This window comes from Dipteris shenzhenensis, chromosome 14, assembly GCF_047967505.1.
Source record: "Dipteris shenzhenensis isolate YYH24624 ecotype China chromosome 14, Dip_SZ_1.0, whole genome shotgun sequence".
In the NCBI taxonomy this organism is placed as follows: domain Eukaryota; kingdom Viridiplantae; phylum Streptophyta; class Polypodiopsida; order Gleicheniales; family Dipteridaceae; genus Dipteris; species Dipteris shenzhenensis.
The window spans coordinates 9922143-9940794 of record NC_141609.1 but is presented as its reverse complement, the minus strand read 5'-3'; the positions used below and the strand labels follow the sequence as shown (position 1 = coordinate 9940794).

General features: G+C 38.3%; 1 protein-coding gene across 1 annotated transcript; it reads right to left on the bottom strand.

Moving 5' to 3' along the window:
• Positions 1–15972: 15972 nt before the first annotated feature.
• LOC147894172 (3-dehydrosphinganine reductase TSC10A-like) lies at positions 15973–17513 on the bottom strand. The gene is made up of 4 exons (XM_087385217.1): positions 17155–17513; positions 16751–17014; positions 16515–16662; positions 15973–16412 (listed from the first exon to the last, which is right to left on the bottom strand). The coding sequence occupies exons 1-4, from the start codon at positions 17434–17436 to the stop codon at positions 16078–16080; spliced, it is 1029 nt and encodes a 342-aa protein (XP_087241343.1). The 5' UTR covers positions 17437–17513; the 3' UTR covers positions 15973–16077.
• Between the last annotated feature and the right edge of the window lie 1139 nt (positions 17514–18652).

The following is an 18652-nucleotide window of genomic DNA, read 5'->3' as shown; positions in this document are numbered from 1 at the left end:
CTTCATCCACCTTAGGTATTCCACAGTTGGGATCAAAGCCTTTCTTGAGCCTTGTCCATCCCGGTTCTCTGTGCAGTTTCTTTTCAAACCTCTTTGATGGCTATACCTTCTCCTAGCATCCTTTCATTTTTCTTGCAAGCTACTAGGTCTAGTAATATGCTGCTACTATGCTAGGTTGTGTACAGTAGGTCCCTTTCAAGTGCTCGCACTTTACTGATCTAGAGTATGCTCCCATTGGTTTACTGGCTACCCTGCATAACATTGATGAGTTTAGTATCAAAACACAAGGAAATAGATGAGAAAAGAACAATAGAAGACAATAGGATACTATTACTTCATGAAATTGACAATAGTACAAGCTGATCCTTATAGGATTGATGAACCCGAGATTCATGTCTACAAGCGCGGATCATCATGCTCCCTCTCCACTATCTACAAAATGAATTCTCAACAGAAATGAAACGGTGGTGCACGATGAGACACATGCATGCTATATACAGCAGGCTGCACATGTGTGTATACGTGGCCATGTGCCATGCAAACTCATGCATGGACGTGCATGAATGTGGTTGACTCATCAAACCCCCCCTCAAACACGTCCATGAATTCCCTTCATTTATGTGATGCCTTGCATAGGAAAGGGATGTACACCAAGGAGAACTCAAATGTTGAAACTGAGGATGAGGAAGGGGTTTCATGAGGAGGTCCGCAACAAGCATGTCCTCAGTTAGGAGGTGTTGAACCATGAGAAGATCGTCAGAAACCAACTCGCGGATGTAATGATAGTAAAGTGCAATATGCTTAGTTTGTGAGTGAAGAATAGGATTCTTTGTGATGACAATGGCACTTTGATTGTCACACCATAGAACCGTAGACAACTTTGGAAAGAGAACATGAAGTGAAGTAAACGTAGCCAAATGACCTCGTGTGAAGCTATAGAGGCAGCAAGGTACTCAGCTTCGGTGGATGAAAGCACCACCACCTTTTGGGGTTTGCTAAACCAATTGACCACCACTGTTCCATTGATGTGGAAACAACCTCCCAAAAGTGAGTTGATCGGATCCCCAATTTGTATCAGGAAATGCAGTCATCTGAAAAACAATGGACACTCCTTGTCGAAATGTGAGACCATGTGTGGGAGTGCCTTGAAGATACCTGAGTATTGTGCTTGAGGAGATGCCAGTGAGTAGAATGAGGCTGAGAGATGTATTGAGAGAAGGCAATGAATGAGAAAGCAATGTGAGGATGACAATAGACCATGGTATAGAGAAGACTACCAATAAGTCTTCGGTGAGGAAGGGTGGAGGTATCATAGGGCAAAGAGATAGCATTGAGAGTAGAGAAGGCACTTGGCTTCATAGGAGTGGCAACCGAATTGCAATGATCCATTTTAAACTGAAGTAATATGTCACACACATACTTGTGTTGATGAAGATGAAGAATTCCAGCAGCATGATCCTTGAAAGCGTCTATACTAAGGCATACCCCAGCTCCCCTGGATCCACCATGTCAAACTAGGAATGAAGCTGAGTCTTGACAGCATCTAAAGTAGCTTCTTGATTTGCAAAGAGGATGATGTCATCAGCATAGAGTGCAAGAAGGACAAATGAGGAGTCCTAATGAAAAGATACAAGTTGGAGTCAGCAGTGGATGCTGTGAAGCCAAGTTGTTGAAGATAAGAATCAATCTTCTTGAACCAAGATCTTGATGCTTATTTAAGCCCATAGATAAACTTGTGTAATTGACAAACATGAGTGGGATAAGCAGAGTCTACATAGCCTTGAGGTTGACTCATGTAGATTTCCTCACTGATCTCGCCATGGAGAAATGCTATCTTAACGTCCATTTGATCGATATCAAGATTGAGATGCAAAGCATATGCCAATAGCACATGAATGGCGGTAAGCTTGATAACGGTGAGAAAGTTTAGAAATAATCCAAACCTTCCTTTTGAGAGTAACCGTTTGCAACAAGTCTAGCCTTATACTTTGATAGGGTGTCATTAGCATGAAACTCCCTCTTAAAAATCCATTGCACGGAATAGAATGACGATCATGAGGAAGGGCTGTTAACGTCCATGTGGAATTATGAAGTAGGGATGCATACTCCTCATCCATGGCGATCTTCCAATGAGGAGAATCGGGCCCATTAATGGCTTCGGAGTACAGTAAAGGATTTGAAGCTTCGTGGGCATTATGACAATAAACACAACCGTGTGCAAAGCTTTGACAGTCCCTGCACAATTAGAGCACATCATTGTTGATAGGCCATTCTGTCTAGTCTCCCAAGATTATTTTGATACGGCCATAGGATATCATGCTCTCCCTTGTCACCATTGCTATCACCTAGCTTGCCTCATGAATACTCTAAAAGTGAGAAGTGCATGTGTGGCATGCCAATTGTACATCATTCTTGGCATCGAAGCAACCTACTCACTTAATCTGAGACTGCATAGAATTTGGACGTGAACATGCAAGTGCTCTATTTTATAAAATATTTTTGTATTTTTTCATAATTTTATATAAAATACTTTTTACATGTATGAAGGTTTGAACTGATTGTGTTGAAAGTTTGTTTTCATTAGTATATTCAATCAATTCTCATTATGTTTGTTTTCAATGGGATATTGAATCAATTCTCATTAAATTTAATAATTTGTTTTAGTAGCCTAAAATCAATGTCAAGCACTAATGTATTGACATATTGCAAAGATATATCTACATTTTGCTGGTGCATTCTTCTTTTCCATTTAATATGTTACAAGTTTTAAGAGCATGGTACATGCTATTTTAATCATTGGGTTTTGCAAATATGTGGATTTTAGACTTGCTACAACCTTGATCCTCGAAGATGCTGATCATAATGATCTCAGTTTTGGTTACACTCATTGTGATTATAATGCTGTGTGGAATTTTCACTATGTTGTTGCACAATTGCACATGGTGCAACTGTACTTATGGATCAAAAAATTAACATTTGCATGCGGCAATAGTTTTTGTTTCTTAAGCTCCAAATGGGATTGCCTTAAAAAAAAAAAACCCACAATGAATGTACTCATAAGATTTGCTAAATGGCCTTCCGATGTATTTTTTGGCCACAACCAATGTACTTATACATTTTGTTGAATGGGCACGCGTGACTCCATGTATTTTTCCCACATCTTATGTACTCATAGATTTTGCTAAATGGGCACCCAATGTACTTTTCCCATATCCAATGTGGCTCTTGATGTATGCTTTACCCATATACAATATAGCGACAAGCTTTGGCGATGTTTCCTTAATAATCAAGCTTATTGTATGTCAATTTTTGGGTAATGTAAATTGTGTAGCTACTAAAATTACACTTTGTTGATGGTTTAGGTGTGTTGCATCTACAAATTCTTTGAGTAATTGTAGGATTTCCATGCACACGTAACACATGAAATTTCCCTTTCATGAAGTTATAAATCTTTCCCTTACACTCATTTCTTCGCCGTCTGGTGCCATCGACTATCAGCAAAAGTGTGATGGGAAAGATTTATAACTTCATTATAACGGCTACCACAACACAATGAATATTACATTGCTCCACCACTTGAATTATCATAACATCATTATTACATGAACCTTTGTAACATGCTCACAATTATGCAGATGTTGAAGTAATGCAATTGTACTTGTTCAAATGATGCTTGCACTATGAATTGATAATATACTAGGTTCAACCTCAAAATTGGGATTACTATATTGAAATAAGGAAATTTATAATGCTCCACCACTTGCATTATCATGAAATTGTTAATATGTGAACTTTTGCAATGCACTCACAATTATGTAGATGTTGAAGTAATGCAATTGTACTTGTTGAAATGATGCCTATACTATGAATTGATAGTATACTAGGAAGTGCAAAACTTGGAATACTATATTGAAATAAGGAATGCAACATAAATCCCACAAGAAAACCATGATTTAAAAGACAATCATACAATGCTTTGGCACACTACTTCTAGTATGCAAAGCAGAAAATGGTTGCTACAATGGCCTCATCTTCTGGTCCCTTGCATTTTGCAATGCCTCTCCGCACATCACCCAAGAAATGAAACCTTATTCTTTGGCCAAATCCACAATATTCTTTATGGAAAACTTTTCATCTCCACCATTTACTAGCTAGTAACGTAATCATCCACCCTTGCAAATAGCTTCACTCGGTGCCGTAGGTTGTGTTGTTGTGTCAACATCATTTTTACCATGTCATCCCTGCAAGGTAGCAGCCACTCTCTTAGCACCATGCTCTCTACATAGTGGCATTACTCCACTGGTATCACCCAAGAAGTGCCATAACATTCTTGTAGATGAACCTCTATATTCTTCACGGACAGATGTCACATCTCCAACGATTGCCAACTAACATCATAATGTAGTTGTGTGCCACTCTTGAGCACTCTTGCATCTTGGGTCCTCTTTGGGGCCATGGTGTACTATCTTAAACATATTTCATAATCATTAAAACAAATTTAGAGCTTCCAAATGTCTTGCTTGCAACATATAAGTAGTACTTGTAAGCTTGCTAGACCTCAAGAGAGAAAAATCATCGGATTGTGTTGCCCCCTCTTGACATAATTCAAGGATGATTTTAAATGTGATAATCTACCTATTAAAATAGGTGTGGGATGGCATACTGCCTTTTCCCACATCCCTCTCACTCTCGAGTAAGCATTTATCTGCACCATTATCATTCACAATATTATGCTTTGATGACGAATCTTGGCATTTCACACACATTAGTGTGGTAGCTAGCATTACTTACATAGGTACTTATACGCTGCAAGCCATTTCAATTCTTTCCAAGAAAAAAATATATTTACCGATTGTAAAAATTTAAAGGCACAACTTTTCATAGGTCATAATGCAACCACAAATAAGAGTATCATAGGTCATAATGCAACCATGAATAGAAGTATCAATACTATTCCAACAAGTAGCATGGAATTAATAAAATTTAAATGGCACAAGTTCTCATGGGTCATAATGCAATTAAAAATGAGTGTCAAAACTATTCCAAGTGGCATGACATTATACATCACATGGTCTCTTCATCCTCATCATCGCTAGAGCTTGCACTTGCCCAACGATGGGAGGATCATGTAATGGACCTAGAGGATCACAATGTACCCAATTTGCTAGATCTCCATCATTACTCTCTCCCTTAAAATCGTCCAAAGCTCTACCATTTCCATAAACATGTACCAGTTTCTCTCCTCTTTCCACCTTCAAATAATTTCTTGTGATGGAATGTACAAACTTGTAATTACTTTAACTTTGTAAATGGAGGAGTTGTTGCAAGGTTGTGGCCAAGGTCTGCAAAAAAGGTGTCGATGCTGCACACTTTTCCCACCACTCCATGTAGGCATCTCATTGCATGGTCTTGTATTCTTGAATATGCAAACAATCCTTCCCTATTTGGAGTGTGGATAATTCCTAAACAATAGTAGCATATTCAGCTTTATGCTCAAATAATCGTATGAGGAGATTATGCCAAGGCTGCATTATCTGCTCCAATGTTTCCAGATGATACTCTCACCATTGGGGATCTAAAATATGGCAAGCATAGTGAAGATCGTTGTGGGCATGGTTCCATTGTTTTTGAAAGATCTCATGTAGAATTGTGCGATGACGATTGGCATTGTAGTCACTATCACCTGCTCTTGTATTTTCCTTCAACAAGTCCTGCTCAATATTCCACCAAGCCATGTAGGCACTGCCCAAACTTGGACCTTTCATGTCTAGTCTTTGGATGGCAAACCATACTGGTCTCATTGCATCAGTCGCACCAACTATTTTCTTCTAGAAGTTAGCATTTTGACTGAGATGCTTCATCTTGATGAACTTGTCATGGGTGTTTTGTGAAGTTGACCCCACTATCCATTCTTGAGCTTCTACACTGAACAATGCCTTGGTTATAACTCCTTGTAGCTTTAGCAAATGCTCCAACATTATATAGTTTACTCCAAAATGTGTTTCACCAGGCTTTAGAAACTCAAGTGGCTTATTGGTAGGTTGGTGATTTCTAAATATACCCAACAATCTCTCATGGCTAACAAAGTATAAAACCATTCTTTGACCTTCATCCATAGTTGCTTTGAACCAATGGGACTCTACTAGTTTATACCAATCTTCAAGGATAATGTCAAGACAATGGCAAGAGAATGGTGATGGCCAAATAGTTGGATATTTTCTAGTTATAATTCTTCCAGCTTTTTGAGAGTTCTTCATAGTATCGATGATTATTTGAACAATGTTATAGCGCCCAACGTCTAGAATTAGTCTCTCTAGCTATTCAGCAATGTATTCTCCTATCTTGGCATGGCCACTTGTGTTGATGGACTCACAAAAGGCCTCTCCCTTAACACTAGTTTCGTAGCATAACATGACATAAAAGTGTCCTTTTGAGGTTTTGGCAAAAAAATAACAACTTGTTGTAGATGTGTTTTTTGGTGATTTCCTCTCTTGAGATTAAGGTAGACTCATAGGACTATTATAAAAAAATATAAGGAGCAGAAAAGACTATTACATGTGATTACAAAATGCTCACAAGTGTATGGCAACATAGTCTTTTACTTATACAGTACTCAGATTTGAAACTTTATCTAGCATGCCTGAAAATAAAATTGATTTCAAGGAGCTAGCATTTTTTACAAAGTTTTTATAAGTATATCAAACACCTAAGAGTGACCAAACTTTGTTTAAAAACCATTTTAGCAAGATTAGTTTATCAATTAACAAGAGTGGTTGGCCTAGCAAGTTGCATTATAAGTCGCATTTCATAAATAAGCATCTTGTGCAGATAGCAGTGTAACTCAACATCACTAGATCGGCCCTTGCTACAGATGCCATGGCTCTTTTCCAATGCAATTTTGCACCATGCTTAGTGGATACCTGCTGCAACAAATGGCCTCAAAAACATCTTGTTGCGCTTTCTCTATATGTTTTTGTTTCAACGACTCTTCCAATGACCTTTGTTGCAGGCGCACACACAATTGTGAACAAGCCATGTCATTGCCTTGTCCATTCTTCATAAGCATCATGGACCAACTTGCCATTTGTGTCATCGAACCATGCCACTACTGTGAGTTGCCACATTTCGTAAAAGAACCATGTATAGCTATAGAATGACTAGCTTGATATCCTCGAGGTGTAAGTATCTCATGAGATATGGGTTCATGGGGCTGGGGTTGGTGACATGATATTATGTCATCCACCTGGAGGTCTGTACTTTTAGGTATTTCTCCACCTAGAATGGCTACTCAATGGCTATAACTATCTCAACTCTTAGGCCCTTCCATTTTCCAATTTGTTTTCAAGGATCACCCAAAGAAGTGCCTTTTCATTCTTGCGCCAGAGCGTGAGTACTCTTCGTGGCAAATGTTGCATTTCCACTTCTTAGTATTTAACATTGTAACATAATCCTGAGCCTTTGTCTCGATAAGCAATTTTGTATGAGTGATATGTTTGTTTATGAACGTTTATATGTTTATCTTTCAAGACATTTCTACATGAAATTTAGGACAACTAACAATGTTTGGCTTCATTTGCACTTCTAGATCTAGAAATTGATATGGCCATTTCCCAATGTGAGAATACTAGATGTGTTCTTAGACTCATAAAGAGTTGCAAACATATCCCATGCTACTTTGGATGTCTTCACTATGTTAAGATGTCTAAGCATGACATCTTGCATGTTTTGCATAATCAATGATATGCATATTTTTCTTTCTTGTCCCATTATGCCTATGCTCAAGCGATGGCAAGATCTATTGTGGGTGTGGACACCATTGGTGTACGTGTAGAACCTTCATCTTGTGATGTGACAATGGTGAAAGATGCTACTGGTCCACTAGATGGTCTAGATGTAGACCCATCGACATACTCCCATTTGATTTGAAGTAAAAAAATGGTCTCCATTCAGTATTTCCATGTTTCATAATTGGAGTTATCTAACTAGAAGATGCATCCAAATTGAGGTTGCTAGTGGTAGACATGATGCAAGAAATGTACTCAAAGTGCTATGAAAATCATCGATTGAATCAACCGCAAACTAAATTACTAGTAAAGATAGAACTGCAATATATTTACATGGCTTATGTGGCAAATTATGTTGGGAATAGCTAAGAGGTTTTACAAGGCTGAAAATAGTGTTCATTAATGCCAAAAAATAGCCAATGAGGCTTTACAAAGAAGGCATGTGAGTGCAAACTCAAATGATGTGCAAACTGCCCATTGATCAATCTACCAATACCTTTTAAAACTCTAAAATCTATTGATCACTGATGTGTAGAAGATTGTGTTTCATAACATGCGATGATGTGAAATTGCATGTGAGCGTAAGGACTAACCCTAAATAGGAACTAGTTGGGAATTTTTGGGCATGGCTTTGATTGGAGGATTTGGAGTTGTCTCCTCTATGGATCAACTACTCTAAAATAATATATAGCTAGACCAACTGTCGAGCAATGAAAAGAAATAAATAATTTCTTTTCCTTTTGTTCCTTTTAGGTGTTGAGTTAGTTTTGTTGATGTAGAGGCTTGAATGTGCACAAGAATTGATTTGATGCCAATGATAAAAAGTGTGTGATACAAGTGTCAAAACTTGTGCATAAAGTGGAGAGCACGTAGAGCACAAAAAGATTTTTCCTTTTTAGAGCACCCTCAAATTCTTCTTGGATCAAGAGATATGACTTGATCTAGGTGGAGGAGCCAAAAAGGTCAAAATAATGATGTGGCAACTGTGTTCACATGGAGACTATGCTTAGCAAGGGGTCTACCAGTGGAGCACTATGCTAAGGTGGCACCTATGTGCATATGCATAGAAGAACTATGCCTAGGACGGGATGTGTGCCACATTTGGCAATGCTATTATGGTATGATGACATGGCAATGTTGATGTGGCATTGGTGACATGGAATGGGTGATGTGGTTCAATGAAGTGGTTGTGCTAATGTGATAGTTGAGTCAGTGTGTTGATGTGGTAGCTACATTCGCATGCTGATGTGGTAGGTGAGCTAGACTGATGACATGCCAATCGGGTGGCATGGTAGTGCTCAGTTGGCATGCTGATGTGGTACTAGATAAGGTTTATTGACATGGTACTATACTGATGTGGCAGATAGGATAGCCCTAATGATGTGGCAGATAGAGTTCTATGGGGGTTCCATGTGGTAGGATAGGATCTTGGGGGGTTCACCTCAAAAAATTTAGTGTACCACGTGCATTCAAAAGGAGGTGTATTTTAATTCAATTTTTTGAAAAGATTTAGCAGGATTCCAATAACAAGAGGTGTTTTTTAAATATGACTTTAGAAAAAATTCACTTAGTTCAGAAGTATAGAAGGGTGTTTTTATTTATGGAAAATTTTTTGTTGAGGGGGTTTTAAAATACCCCTTGAATGTATGTGATACATATAATTTCTTAGTAGTGCACCCCCCGAGGATAGGATGCAATGTGGGAGTTTGTTGACCAAGCCCAAGGTGAGCTAGCTAGATTGCCACATGTCCAACCAATCAACAAGCTTGGGTCAGATAAGGAAGATGCTAGAAAGATTTCCTAGAATAACAGAAATTCCATTGATGAAGATTCTCCTCCCATTGGTGTTGTCTGTGTTGTCTGCTTGTAGGCGGTTGTTGGTGAAGCGATGTGGTTGTGTTGATGGAGAGGTCTATGTGCTGGTGGTTGTAGAAGCTGGCTAAGTAGTTATGTGCTTCATGATTGAAGCTTTTACGTCCATTGAAGCCTTTTATTATGTGGCCATTTGCACGTTCGTGAGCATGTTGCAGGGTTGTGCTAAGACACTGAGTTGCTTTGAGGTCACACTTGAGAGACACTTAGGTCTGCTTGGTTGCTTAGTTTTATGTGCTTTCATATGGCCGCTAGTCCCTTGGCGATTTGTCGTTGTAGATAATAGGAGTCAATGTTGGATGCCCCTTGTTGGCTGTGTGCATTGGAGCTATGTGTTTGCTCAAAGATGCTATGCCACCTCTGGGGGTCTACTTTAGATCTATGCTTTACAGGTTGATTGCTTGCCGGGTCATGTGTCATTGATTTCCAATCATGTGCAACACTCAATTGTGAAAAATCCCTAAAATGCAACATTTTTCCATCTTTATCTAATATCGTGTTTTTTAGACTACTTGAACTAGACTTTGAGAATTTTCTTTCCAATGGATTAGAAGAATGTTTGTTACCCTCAAACAATTTTACACTTTGTACACTTTATTACATCTTAAATGTTAGCTGTTTCATGTTTTTAAAAATGTGAAATTGAAAAAAGAGGTAGATTTTTAGATTATTAGTTTTTAATATATCTGTGAACTGTGTGAAAGTTTTTTATATGATCTAAAATATTTTTCCAAAATTTGAAAGGAAAATTGTAGCAAAAGCCAAAATACACCAATGGTTTGAAACTTTAAAAAATAAGCTATGAAATTTTTTGCCATTACATTATAATACTATAACTATACCTTTGATAAAAACATCCCTGGATTGATGTACCTTCCCTAGTTGATAATGCCCGCCCATACCTATTTTCCATTTGGCATGAAATCCAACAGGTAGTTAGAGGCATTCAAGTCAGTGTGTCTTAACCCCCACTCATGCTCTGCTTTCATTGCACTGGCAATTGCAACACAAATCACCAAAGCATTCTCACAAAATAAGCATGCTTGCATCTAGCTTTGTACATCATGCGAGTCATGATGGGGTTGCTCAGGGGGGTCACCTCAACATGCCCAATTGGGATAGCAAAGAAGATATATAGCCCACAAGAAAGTTTGCTCAATAACCACCCTCAAATCTGACCATGTGCCATTTGGTTGCTGGCAGTTTTTGCCATTCCTTGTGTATAGCTATGGTGTGAACTAGGGAAATCTTGCTCAAGGTGCATGTGCTCAAATTGCTTGTACTTGATCTCAATCCTATGCAAACACCTTCCCCAATCATTGATAATGCCCACTCGCACTGATTTTCCATCTAGTGTGAAATCTAACATGTAGTTAGAGGCATTCAAATCGGTGTGTTTGAACCCCCTTTCATGCATTTCTTTCATTGCATTGGCAATTGTAGCACAAATAGATAAATCGTTCTCATAGAATAAGTGTGCTTTCATCCGACTTCACACATCATGCCAGTCATGGTGAGGTTCTTCACAGGGTGCCTCGAAATGCCCAACTGGGATAATCATGATACATGGGGGGTAGGCTCATGAACATGTCATGAATACTACATCCATTGAAGAAAGGGATGATAATCCAGAGCTCATTGAAGTGTGTATAAGCAATGGCTTAACTCACGGCCCTATGCATAACAGACATGGTAAGCTCTATCTTTAGTGATGCATGGGCACATGCAGTATCGTGTCTCAATTTCTTGCCAGCATAAAATAGGCTTAGCCTGAAACCTGGCACACCCTGTATCTTGATGAATTCACTCTTCCTTCCACTCCCCCACCCAATTCTTCAAGAGGTGTCAATGCAGCTAGTAAATGTTCCCATTGTACAATTATATCATTGAGCACCCTAGGCAAGAAGGATAGTGGCCTCAGTATGGCTACTTTCAACTCGGATTGCTCCATTTCTCCATGCCTTGGCTAGATGCATTGAAACTAGACAAATATTTGTTCATTCAATTCATCCAACCAAACTTTGGTGTGCAAGATTTCTCTACTCTACTCCTCACTCAATCCGACAATATGTCAGATGCACACCCTACAGACTGTAGTTTTGCAAGTCGATTTTCAGGCTCTCTCTCTCTCTCTCTCTCTCTATTAGAGTGGCTGCTATGAGGGAGCTAGAGGTAATGACCTAATCCACACAACAGTCATTATGTAAGCACTCAAATAACTATACTACGATGACGATGATAACTGATTGTACATGAAAAAATATAAAAGGAGGAATTATATGATTCACATAAGTCACAACAATCATTACACCTACACTCAAATTGCTATGCTATAGTGACAATGAGAACTAAATTGCACGTGCGAACCCACACAACATAGTTTCTTTAAGAAACATTATTGAATTCTATGAAAACGTGAAACTCTTAAGAGATACTTATAATATAACACTAAAACAATAGTGTGGACTCTACAAACAACGAGGCTGAACCAAAGCATGCAAAACGTAGTAACTTGTCAAAAAGACCATATGGGAGGGAGATAGGCTATAAAATATGAAACAGAAAGCATTTAATAGCATCACAAAACCAAGATGATCTAGATCAATATTTGTGTGATCACACATTTGGTTGGGAAAATTATCATCAAGATGAAGAGACATCTTCTAGACAATAACCAGCTCTACTAACACCTATATACAATATATATAAGTATATAACACTAGAACAAATCAAGGCAAATTCGGCTAACCAAAGCGAGCCATCACATAGCTTCAATCATCGTACTACCTAAAACATGTCACTCGGGTCTTGACTAGCCAAAGTGAGTCATCAACTAGCCTTGAATAATAAATACATCACACATGAGCAACAAAGGAATCCAGACTCCCACGATGAAGACGTTAGGTGGGAATTGGGCAAAAACTTGGGAAAATGGCGGGGACCTTCCCCTTTTATAGATCTTGCCTATATAAACTACATGGTGTAATCATACACTACGTGGAATGTTTAGACCAATAAGATTGCACTACTTGATGCGCATACATTCGAAAGGGAATATGAGCAAGGGGAAGAGGGGATTCTTAGAAGGGATGAGAGGAAGATATTTAGAAGGGGATGTGGGAATGCGAGAATGCATAGAAGGGGATGATAGGGAGGGGGAACTTAAAATGCCAAAGGGGATGCAAGGGAGAGGGGAATATTTTAGCGAGGCTAATAGGGAACTTAAAATGCCAATTTAGGGGATGCAAGGGAGAGGGGAATATTTTGAAGAGGCTAATAGGGAATGAGAGGGAGAGAGAATTTATAAGGGATAAGGGAAGCTCAAGGGAGACGCTATGTATGTACCCTATATGTCATGTGCATTCCAGGCCTACTTTTCAAATGCCTTATCTATGAATAGTTTATCATGATTTAAAAGCGTCCAACACATGTGATAGTCACATTTTTCTATGTGAACCCCAAGTGGGATGGGTGGTGCAAGGGGGGGGGGGTAAAAGGAAAGAGACGTTGAGGGAAATGGGGTGGGAGGGGATAGGAGAAAGGGAGGGGGATGGAGATGGAGATGAGAAAGGGGAACATACTTGCATAGTAACTCAACCACAAAAATATATGGAAGAATCGCATGGACAAAAAACAAGGCCCTCTTTGTTTTTAAGCCTTAACAATCACTTTTTAAAATTCAGGTAGATATCAATTTGTTTTTAAACAAAAGGACCTCTTTGTTTTTAGACCTTAAAGGTTACATGTTTCGTTATTGTCCTTTTATTTTTGCTCTTTTCAAGCTAGAGATAGGAGAAAGAGACTTACAAACGTGGGAGGGAATTTGTCATGAACATACAAAAAACATGTTCTTATTAGTGGAGGCTTAATTCGAAAGCATAGCATTTGTTAGTATGAATATGCAACGTTTTATTCATACTAGAAATTTTTGTTCACATATATCAATACTATTTGTACAAAATTATGTGTCAAGTTATATGGAATTTGAGACATAATAAATGGTCATGTCACTAATTTCAAACGATTTTTGTATCATTTGGCTATTTTTCTTAACTTATTCAAACTCTAAATTTAAATTAATCCACTTAGATTGACCTTTCACATGTATGTCATCCAACCAAGGTATAAGTTTAAGATTTTATGTTGAGATAACAAAGATCAACTAGCTAAATACAAAAAAACAATTTACAAGTGCATTGCACGTCATTTGTGATAACTTGGAGAAAAAGAATCAATTGTATATTGAAGCTCACAATACCAATAAAGGAACATATCATTACCAGATGCATCATGCCTTATTGCCTACAATATGGCTTTGCAAGAATGCACATGAATTATTTAAGGAGAATCTAAGAGTCTGTTGGCTCTTTTATGAAGTAAATATTATCCAAATCAAGAACATTTAAAAATGGAAATGTTGTATAGTGATCAATGTTCGTGTTTATTATATATTCTGCCAATGGATCATTGTTGAAGTTCTAAGAAGCAAGCATAAATGAAATCAAGGAAGGTGGGATTGACAAGAATTTGTTTTTCCTTTTATCTTGTCTCCCTCACTAAAAGGAAAAATCATACAAAAAATACATTTTAAATCTATTTAAATTTATTTAAATGATTTAAAACATTATTGAATACATGCTTTTATTTGCAATTAGTTGACCAAGAATATACCACTTATCTCATTTTTTTTGCATGGTATAGCATATATTACAAGTTATACTTATCACATGGAAGTAAGAAAACCATTTTTGATATGTATTAACCAATCCACCAATTGCCAAGGGGAGGGAAATCCTTTGAATGATTGGACAGTTTTTAAATGACTTTATTTAGGAAATCACTTAAATCTATTTTAAATTACCATTTTAAATAAATCAATTTATATCCCTTGAAAATACTTGCGAGCTATAGGTTTCTTATGTGTCATGATATCAATATGTGTAACCATACTTATGTGATGTTTCTTTAATAAAGGAGATTGTTAATTTGTCATGACTCACCCTAGGGAGGTCACTTCTGAAACATGTAACATAGCACATTTCAGCTAAGAAGGGAGTATTCTAATTGAGAGGCCTACATGCCACATACATGCTTAAGGGGATTAAATAAATACTTCTAAAAAAGGATTAATTTATGCTAATTTCCACATGGGAGATTTGAGCTTAACATGGAATGATACTTATAGAGGGGGGTTAAAAGAACATATATGCATGCTTACTCGCACATGCTATGGGAAATTTTACATATCAACCTCGCATTTATCTACATATATGTGTACATTTTTACAGTATGCTCATCGATTATGCATAAACCTTGAATAAATATGCCTTATTTGACACATTCACAAAATAGCTTCTCTTGATGTATTCATGGATTCATGCATTTCTATGTATGCCTTAGTTAATGCATTTCCAATAGATATCTTACACATAGTAGCACATGCATGCATGTATGGCTCGTACATTGAGATTCACATTAATAGCCACATACACACATATTTTGCTAATATATCGTCCTACCCATATACACTAATGTTATTCACGAGTACAAGATGGTTCCACTTGTCTTGTGGCTTAGACATAAATATGCATGTGCTTCTCCTTGAACATATTCATAGTTGATATTCAGTTGTGAATCCTTTTACCCACGTTAATGCATGGTATGTAGCATACAATATGCACTTACAACAAATTATTTACACTGAGGTGCAATTGTTGGACACCACATTTCCCATTGTTATGAAATATTTACTCCCTATTACTCCCATTATTGTGCATGGTTCGCACATAATTCCTCCATTGGTTTATTATCTATACTTCCAATCCACCTATAATTCTAAAAAACTCTTAATCTCAACTAATTATTCTATACATATAGCTTAACCTAAGGAGAAATTAATTAAAGTTCAATGGATACATTTCTTTTATGAAAAGGTGGAGATGGCCCATTTAAGAGAGATTTAAACTAAGGCCAAACATATAACTTTAGGGACTTGAAGTGAAGACAAACTTTCATGCAAAGGGGGACTTGAACTTAAGGCATCCTCTACCACTCCGAAGGGACTTGAAGTGAAGACATAAACATTCATGCAAATGGGGACTTGAACTTAAGGCATCCTCTACCACTCAGAAGGTTTGCTACATGAGATGCTTTGAAACGGTTCCAAATTCTTATCCTCAAGAATAACTCGGGAGTAGGCCACTCCCCTCATAAATAGAGGGATACCCTCATTTAATCCCCCTAAATCATCTTCTTCTTAAAAACCCCCCTTGTGCATGTTCCTTTGAAAAGGGAACTCTAGGAACTGTTAAACCTGAATCCCAAATGAAATTAACGGCTCCCAATTTCCCATTAAATTGATCGATACATAATTACTGCATGACCAAATGTCTTTTGTGTAGTCTCCTCAACACGAGAAGAGTCACATACACAAAACACCTTTCTTCTCCTTAAAGTTCGCTTCTAACTGCTTTTGTAGAACGCTTCTCATGTATACAAACCATACGAATGTGTAGATCCTCACGGGAACGAGCAAGACAAGCTCTAGAAGCGCCATTGAGACAGATTCAGCAGGTACGAAACCCCTTGCCAACACGCTAATAAAGAATCCACTGAATGTGGTGGTTATAAAAAAATCGCCTTTCTTAACTCCTTCCATAGTCCTTCTAGCTACCTCATCTGGCGATTCTGCAGATGCTCTATCAAAGAAAAAGAGCTTATTCAAAAGCTTTCTCGAAGCAGCGTCAAGTTTGTCAACTGCAACTCATAGAGCGAGTAACTGTAAGGAAGAATTCTCTCTCTCTCTCTCTCTCTCTCTCTCTCTCTCTATATATATGTGCGCGTATGGAAAGAGATTACCTTCATCGAGCATCGGGCTCTCTGTGAAACCTGGAAAGACTATGTTCACACGAATTCTGTGTGGTTTTAGTTCAATCCTTAACAATTCTGCGAGTCCTTTTAGAGCATATTTTGTCGGTGTATATACGTTGAACCCAGGAACCAAACACTACCAAGAAAACCGGCACTGTTATCCAAAACACTTAACAAATTCTCCAACCTGATATGAAGCACTTTCTTTTGTAGAACATTCTTACCAATCCTGATAAAGAGCTCACGAGAACAAGGGAAGACGGATTTTCCATGCTCCTCGTCTTCATAAGTGGGAGAACGGCACGTATTGTATATACACAACCCAAGAAGTTAGCTTTGGCAACCGAATCTAGGTCTTTTAGACTAGCAGCGTCAAGAAGGCCCGGTATTGCTTGCCCAGCATTGCAGATCAGGATGTCTATGGGTCTCCAACCAAAGCTCTCGTCAATTGCAAGAGACACAGCAGCTGCATCGCTCACATCAACTGCCTGGATAGTAACATGATGTAGCAATTTTAATAAGTCTTTCCAAGACGCCACACTTAAAACATTTCGTAAACCATCTTAGGCCAATCTGGAGAAGAGACGATATTGAAGATTAAAACCGATCATGCGAAGAAGAAACACACCTTGTAAAGTATGTGATCTGACTCGTAGCCGCCTGTTTTAATAAGGGTTTCAAAAGTTTCTACGAGTTTGCTCTCCGTTCTGGCCATAAGAGTTACGAACGCGCCCTCTGAGAGACATTTCTTAGCCAGAGCAAACCCGATTCCGCTCGACCCACCGGTGATTACCACGTGCTTACGAAACAGAGAATTTACGTGGTAGCGTTTGTTGAAGAAGAGAACCTTGATCGACAGCAAGCCAATAAACAAGAGAAATCCTGCGCTCCATAACCAAATTGTCTCCATCACTTGGGAAATGATTTGCTTGTGAAACTTACGACCTCAACAACTCTGACTGCTTTAGGAACAGGTAGTATGTTTATTATAAGTGTTGCTTGTTAGTTGTCGATCGACAGATTCGAATGGTACAAACGTAACCGAATAATGCATGGTGCGTTGAAGTTGGCTATTACTGTAAAGTTGGCTATTGATGTGAGAGCTACTTATCTCCCGCGTGACAACTACAGACCACCAACGCCACAAAAAGTCTTTAATACTTAATATAAAGGGCAACTTTATAGGCTCAACTTTATTATATTCCTATTTGTTTTGGACCTAGCACATGGGAAGGAAACTTGCTCCCATCGGCTCTCTGAGAACTGAACCTCTGAGCCCCTTATATAGACTCGGGCCCCAAGCGCCAAAAATAGCGAAGACCTCTAATTGGTTTGTACCCTTGCCACTCAACCCGAGAATCAAGCCTGCCTAACTCTAAGCCTCCCCAGGCTACCTGAGCTAGTCTCGTGTACCCAGTACACGTCAGATACCAATCCATGCACATGACAGAGGTTAATTAACCTATTATTTATTTATGTTAATTAAATTATTTTAAGCTATGTGTGGCATTATTTAAGAGGGTATGATTAGACACATGTGAGCCCTACCACTAAGCTATAGAATCTAAGAGCATACCTAGTGCTAACTAAAATATTATAAATGGTCCTTCTTCCCCCTTCCCCTTTAGTACTTGCCTTCTTCTTTAAAGCCCCCTTCAAATGGTCCCCATTCCCCTTCCCCCTTTAGTACTTGCCTTCTTCTTTAATGCCCCCTTCTTACCTAGTCTCTCTTAATTGAAACTCCTCCCTCCCCACTTTATCCCTTAGTTTAATCATGTCCTTTCCCTCTTCCTTTTTACCCCTCTTCTCTTCCCAACAACTAATTAATGGGAATTTCTCATTTTTCAATGTAAGGGGGGACATAGTGGAATTGGACCTTAAAATTTCTCAAAATCCATATAAATATTGAGATTTTTAAATAAAACACATATACTACGTCCCTTAACACAACTACATACTAATTGTTGAGTGTGATAGCTACTTATCTACAGGAGGTGAGAGAGTACAACAAGGGCTGCAGACTTAGCTAGGAAGGGCTGGATCTTGGCTATCTTCTAGGGCAGTAAGTTGTTGAGATCATCATCTTCTGAGCAGCCATCCACAAGTAGGTTGGAGCAGTGGAACAG

Excerpts from the sequence above, each read along its gene's own strand:
- LOC147894172 (XM_087385217.1), bottom strand. The coding sequence starts at position 17,436 with ATGGAGACAATTTGGTTATGGAGCGCAGGATTTCTCTTGTTTATTGGC. Across the intron at positions 17,015-17,154 it reads CAGATCACATACTTTACAAG|GCAGTTGATGTGAGCGATGC; the intron begins GTGTGTTTCTTC and ends GTTACTATCCAG. Across the intron at positions 16,663-16,750 it reads TGAGCTCTTTATCAGGATTG|TGTTTGGTTCCTGGGTTCAA; the intron begins GTAAGAATGTTC and ends TTTTCTTGGTAG.